Source organism: Enhydra lutris, unplaced genomic scaffold, assembly GCF_002288905.1.
Source record: "Enhydra lutris kenyoni isolate GAN:26980312 unplaced genomic scaffold, ASM228890v2 scaffoldscaffold52, whole genome shotgun sequence".
NCBI classification, from domain to species: domain Eukaryota; kingdom Metazoa; phylum Chordata; class Mammalia; order Carnivora; family Mustelidae; genus Enhydra; species Enhydra lutris.
Genome location: NW_019154136.1, coordinates 344,832 through 351,588, shown reverse-complemented (window position 1 = coordinate 351,588; position 6,757 = coordinate 344,832). Strand labels below are relative to the sequence as shown.

Here is a 6,757-nt window from a genome sequence, read left to right as displayed (position 1 = left end):
ACTCGAAAATCCCTGCGTATGATTAGCCCAGTAGGGTAACACGCAGGTGATCCGGCTTATCTCACCTAAGGTGCCAATGAACTTTGCAAGCAGTTTTCCGGGGCTTTCGCTCATTGGTGGTTTGGGCCTCATTCATGATACTCTTTAGACACCTGGCCCAGCGCAGGCGGCCAAGAGTTGCCTGGGAAGAGGCATCAACAGCACCCCGGCTACTCTGGGAAGCGCGCAAGCCTCGTCACCTCCCACCCCAGCTGTCTCACCAGCTTACGGGGCCCCGGGCTCTCAGAGGGGCAGCCCAGTTTTTCTTGCTAAGAACCCAAAGGACTTGCTCAGAGCTGGAATTCGGCGAGGCACCTTGCTTCAACACGCCAAATCTGCCGCACCCCCAATACCCCACCCTCCTGCCTCTGCGCTTGCTACCCACACCCCCAACCCCAATTTGAGGGCTCCCCGCCCCCACTACGCTGAGAGTCTCAATCCTAACCCCTTGGACGCGAGTGCCTTTGCGTCGGAGCGCGCCGGGCGCGGCGAGGCCACCAGTGACTCCCAGCGGCCGCACAGGGCGCTGCGCCCCCTTCGCCCCGGCCTCCCTCCGCCCTGCGTCCGCCCCGCCGCCCCCGCGCCGCCTCCTGAGCTGGGCTGGAGGCGGATTCCTCTCTCCGGGTTTTCAAAGCGCCTTTCCGAAACCTCCTCCCCGCCCAGAGAGGGAGTGAGATCCCGGGCGCAGTCGCTCCCCGGAGCGGCCGAGGGGCGCGCGGGGAGAGGCCTGCGCCGGGGTACTTTCAAACTGAGGCGCGCGCACACACTCACACGGAGACAGACACACACACACGCACGTACACACACACACATATACACGCCCATTTATATAGGCGGTGGCGGCGGCAGCGGCCGGGGCGGCGGCGGCGAGGCAGGAATGATGGAGCTGAGCCAGCCGACCCGGGTTGGAAGCAAGTGAGGAGAGCCCAGGCGCACCCCGGGATTTCTGTGCCCCGCTCTTGTCATCCTACCCAGGGAACGGTGCGCCCGGAGGAGGACCAGGTGGACTGATTTGCTAGAGGGGCGGGGAAGAAGAGGAGACCAGGTGAGCGGAGGAGCCCCCGCGTCTCCGGACCGCCCGGTGGAGCCTTTGCCCGACTCCTGCTCCCTCTCCGCCCAGGTGGGCGCGCCCGGTTCCCCGCTCGCAAGGGGCGCTTTGAGGAGACCAGAAAGTCGCGGCCCGGCTTCGCGGGATGCCTTTCGCTAAGAGGATCGTGGAGCCGCAGTGGCTGTGCCGGCAGCGGCGCCCGGCGCTCGGCCCGGCGGAGGACGCTAACGGAGGCAGCGCGGAGCCGCCGCCGCCCCTGCAGCCGCCCGGCCGACGGGACGAGGCCGTGGCGCCGGGGCCGGAGGATCCTGCCCGCGCGCCCCCCGCGCCTCCCGGGCCGCCGCCGCCGCCGCTGCCCGCGCCGACCGACCAGGCGCAGCCGCCGCACGGAGAGGCGCCAGCGGCGGGCGAGGAGAGCGCGGCGGGGGTCGCCGAGGCGGCGACCGCGGCTGGAGAAGCGTCCACGGCGGCGGCCGCGGCCGTGCTGCTCATGCTGGACTTGTGCGCGGTCAGCAACGCCGCGCTGGCCCGCGTCCTCCGGCAGCTCTCGGACGTGGCCCGGCACGCGTGCAGCCTCTTCCAGGAGCTCGAGAGCGACATCCAGCTGACCCACCGCCGCGTCTGGGCGCTGCAGGGCAAGCTCGGCGGCGTGCAGCGCGTCCTCGGCACGCTGGACCCCAAGCAGGAGGCAGTGCGTGAGTACCCGCGCCGTCCGCCCGCCCGGCGCTCCGGCGCCGCGCCCTCGCGCCCTCCCCGGTCGCCGCAATCCCACCCCGCGGCGCCGCGCCCGCTGCAGCCTGCACCTCACTCTCGCCGCCGCCCCCCCTTCCCCTGGGACCCACCCCAGTCCTCCCGGAGCTGGGAGTTCCCGCTGGGCTGGCGGCGGAGATGCGGCCGCGGCGGGGGGCGGGGAGGGGTAGAAAGTTAAAGGGGCGGCCTGGGAACTCGTGGGCAGCTGCGGGCTGAGAAGGAGAGGGTTGGGGACACAGGAGGCAGAGGGGACTGTCATTCATTCCCGGGACTCGCCTTCCCCGGGGGTGGGGGTGGGGGGTTGGTGCAACTCCTGTGGTTTCCAGCAGCCCAGCCCCGAGCCCTGTAGTGCCCTCCATGCGTGCTTGGGGGGGCTCGAGGAGTAGTGAGCGTCCTTTTTGGGCTATTGGAACGTCGTAGCGGTTTTGTCACTCTCGCGGTTACCTCAGGGTCTGCGCCGAGCCCCGAACTTGCGCCTTGCGCTTGCGTAGCGCGGCGCGGCTCGCGGAGCGAGTGAACTCGGAAGCCTCTGCTCTAACCTTGTGGCCCGGCGGGGCCGCGGGGATGGGCGTGGAGGCAGGAGTGTCCCAGGCCCGGGGCATCTTTTCCTGCGCCCGCCGGCACTGGAGCCCTACTAAATGGCTCTCCGAGCCGTCCGCCTTCTGAGGATCGGGGAGGCGTGTCCCCGTCCCCCCGCCCCCACCGTGTGCTGTCGCCCCAATCTCCCCGCGTGTGGAAGACCCTTGGGCATCTTTGCTGCCCTTTAACTTCACTCTGGCGACACCCTAGGGCTCCCAGTCAATGTCATTCTGTGTCATCTGCCCTCCCAGGGGCGCTCAGCAGGGTCCCTTGGCGCACGCTCGGTCGAATCAGGCGGCGGCCGCATCCTTTAGGAACGAACCGACGGTGGGCGGGGGCGCTAGGCCGGCGCGCCGGTCCTTTGGCGCCTAGTCCGGCTGCGACGCTCGCGGCGAAGGTGATGTCAGCGGCTCTGACTTACATAAGAAGCTTCCTCGGGTGCTGCAGCAGCTGCGCCCGAGCGCGGTGGCCGCGGAGCGCGCGAGGCGGGGGCGCTGTCGCGGCATCCTTCCTCGGGGATTTCCGGGCACCTCTGCCCTGTGACCCAGCCCCAGCCTCCTCCCCGACGCCCCCCACTCGCGGACCTCCCCCCCCAACAAAGACCCCTTTGCACTGCGCCCCGGGAATCCGCTGCTTTTCTGCAGTATCGATAATAATAAGCGTAATGAATAAATGATGTGCGCGATCGGTTTTCGCAGCTATAAAAGACCCAGAGTTGGGTTAATGACTGGTTGTTTAAAAGGGCAATTCCGGGATGAGTTCTGGAAAGAATTAGGACTGCCGTAGGCCAAGTTGTATTTTACTTTTGGGACTTGAAATGAGCGCTTTAATCCTGCCTCCTTAAAAACAAAAAAAGAAAAAAGAAACCCGAACGACACAGCAGGGACAAGCCCTTCACTTTCTACAGCGCTGATATCTGGGGAGTGCGTTTGGGGTGAGTGGTAACTTCAGAAGAACTGGAGGGAAGTTTTGCGGACCGTTGAGTGGTGCATACATTTCTGTGCGTGTGTGTGGGGGGCACATCACTCCTTAAATTAGATCTCACACAAGTGAACCCCCGTGCTGGAAGGGAAAGTGCTCCTTTCTCCCCTCTTGCTTTAGAGAGAGCAGAGGGCCCTCACGTATCTGGCATTTAACACAGCCCTTTAAGGCCCTTTTACAAGAGTGCAGACTAATGATTGAGGGAGAAAAGCGAGGATTTTTGATGGCTATATACTCTTTATACGTATTTATACATGAATAGATAAATAAAGATGGGGCTAATTAATACCCAGGGATGAACTTAAAATCTCTTATTTTTGAATTTTTCTAAACTATTATCTCCACACTTTGTGTCCAGACCTTTCTCTTGTCCATATAAATTTTGGATGGCACCCAAAAAACCCCCAAACTAGAAGTCATCCATAATTATTTTTTTCCAATGATACCTTATACCCAATCCGATTAATAAATCCTGTCAATTCAGAGTCCTACCACTTTTCAAAGTCCTATAGATACCTCCCTAGTCCTGACCACCATTACCAGTCACACCGTCTAACTGGTCTACCAGCCTCCAGCCTTGCCTCCGGAGTGATTTCACTGAAGTGTATGTCGGATCATGTCACCCCTGCAAAAGTCATGCAGACTACGAAGGGACGATGGCCGGTGTGGGAAGGCTATCCAGGGAGTATAGAGGCACCCAGATACCTTCAAATGAGGAGAAAAGGGAGTGTGAGTCACTTCTAGGTTTCCTCTCCCTTTGAAACTCCCTTAGGCTTTGGCCAGTGCTAAAGGGAGACGTATAATGTAGTAGATGCCACTGGTAGTCCACCCATAGCCCCTCTGAATTGACAGGATTTATTAATTGGATTGGGTATAAGGTATCATTGGAAAAAAATAATTATGGATGGCTTCTAGTTTTGGGTTGTTTTTTTTTTTTTTGGTCTTAAGATGGTACTATTTCCAGAAATGGGTAAGGCTAGTGGAAGAATGGATATTTTATTGGGTGTGTGCGCACACGCATGCACGTGACATCAGTAGTTTTGTATTTTTGCCATATCAACTTGAGATGCCTTATGTGTCTTAGACAGTTAGATGTGTGAGTTCTGAGCTCAAGAGAGAGACCCAGACTGGAGATGTGAGTGTGAGACATAGGGGTAGAGATGGCTGAGGGCTGCTGAGCTGGTGGTGGGGGGTGCTCTTACACAATTACATTGATTTTTCTCAGTGCGTGCATAGGGAGGTCCTCAGCTGAGATGGTGTTGGTAATGTGAGGAGAGCAGGCTGGGTGTTAATGTTGTCTCAGGGAGGGAACCTGGATGCAGTAAGGAAGTGCAGCGGGATTACCTGGCTGTGTTGAGAGCCCTCTGAGATTTATGGTCATAAACTTGAAGTACGTCCAGCTTTTCAGTCACTAAAACCTGAGACTTTGGAATTACTTCACGAGCCTCGACCCCAAGCCATTCATCCTTAGACATTTTAATGTCGTTGGCTTTTTGGTTGCCGTTGCTTGTATTTGTCACTGAGTTTTAAAGGAAGTTTTGTAATAAACTTTAACATTCCTACAGAAAAGTGCAGAGACCATAAATGTACAACTCTTGTAACCATTATCCAGCCTTAGAAAAAAAGCACTACTTTTTCCTGAAACCTCTTCCACAGGCCTTTAACCCCCCCCCCCCCACCAAAGGTAACCACTATTCTGACTTCTACCCCCCTCAATGAGATTGTCTTGGTTTTGAACTTTATGTAAGTGGAGTCACATCCTATCTGCTTGTTGGGTTAACAGTGCTAGATACAAGATTACATAACATTCTTCCAATTTGTTGCACAGATGGCAGATTGCTCATTCTCATTGCTGAAGAGAATTGTGCATCATGTGTGTACTCCACAATTCATTGATCTGTTCTCCTGATGATGGACATTTGGGTTGTTTCCAGTTTAGGACTATTGCATTTTTTCACATGTGTTTTGATGAGCTAATGTTGCCACAGCTGTTTGGTATATATTTAAGTGTAGAATTGCTGGTGCACAGGGGATGGGTATTGGCTTTAGTAGTTACCACCTGCCAGTTTTCTAAACTGGTTGTACCAGTTTATACTCCTCGAAGTTCCAGTTGCTCCGCATCCTCACCAACACTGATACTGTCTTTTTAACTAAAGCTACCCTGGTGGGTAGGTAATAAAGTTCTTGTTTTAGTTTTAATTTGCATTTTTCTGATAGCTTGTGAGATTGAACACTTTTTCATATATATTTTTGGCTCTTTGGATATGCTGTTTTGTTAACTGCCTGTTCATGGCCTTTGCTCATTTTTCGGTAAGTTTTTTTGGTACCTTTTAAAATTGAAGGTGTTCTTTATATACTGTGGATATGCTTCATGTGTGAGCTCTAGATACTGCAAATACCTTCCCTAACTCCGTGGCTTGCCTTTTTACTCTCTTAGTGTTATCTTTTTTTTTTTTTTTAAGATTTTATTTATTCATTTGACAGACAGAGATCACAAGGAGGCAGAGAGGCAGGCAGAGAGAGAGCAGGAAGCAGGCTCCCCACTGAGCACAGAGCCCGATGTGGGGGATACGGGGCTCGATCTCAGGATCCCAAGATCATGACCTGAGCCAACGGCAGAGGCTCTATCCCACTGAGCCACTCAGGCGCCCCTCTTAGTGTTATCTTTTGGTGAGTAAACGTTCTTATTTTTACATAGTTAGGTTTATCAATCTTTTTCTTTATGGTTAGCGTTTCTGTGTTCTGTTTTGTTTGCTCGTCAATGAATTCCTCACTGACCCCAAGTTCATAAAGATATTCTTCCATGTTCTAGACATTTTTTTTTGTTTTGCCTTTGTCATTTACATCCACAAGTCATATGGCATTGATATTTGCAAGTGATGTGAGGTAGGGGGTCAAGATTAGTTTTCTCCTTATTGATGTGCAATTAATCCATTGCCACTTAACGAAAAGAACTTTTCTTCATTGCACTGCAGTGAACTTTTATCCTCTACTGAGTGGATTGATTTTATTTTTGAGCTGATATTTATTGAGTTCTATATGTTGGGCTTTATGCTAAGGCATTTATATGAATTACCTTATTTTCACAATAACTCTGTGAGAGAGGTACTGTTATTTTCCCACTTTACTAAAGGTTAGCAACTTGCTCCAGGTAGCAACAGCTAGAAAGTGCTGGAGCCTAGAATTAGGACCCAGGTCTGAGTTCACAAGCTGTGTTTCAAGTACTAGACTTTTCTCCCATGTACCACTACACAAATCCAGGGGAATTACTATATTAAAGTCAAGGCCCTTCTCAATATGCCTCTGTCTCTGTGCCAAGCTCCATCTCCTGCTCTTCTCCCCAGTGTCCCTCTCTGCCTT

At 54.4% G+C, this 6,757-nt stretch overlaps 1 protein-coding gene across 2 annotated transcripts in view; it reads left to right on the top strand.

Annotated features, from left to right (window-relative positions):
• Window positions 1-1,232: 1,232 nt before the first annotated feature.
• The window catches only part of LOC111157134 (NHS actin remodeling regulator), a 331,564-nt gene continuing 326,039 nt past the window's right edge, over window positions 1,233-6,757 (top strand). For both annotated transcript variants that reach the window (XM_022518380.1, XM_022518379.1), the window contains exon 1: window positions 1,233-1,782. In XM_022518380.1, coding sequence (XP_022374088.1) covers window positions 1,233-1,782 — 550 coding nt within the window. The remainder of the gene's footprint in view (window positions 1,783-6,757) is intronic.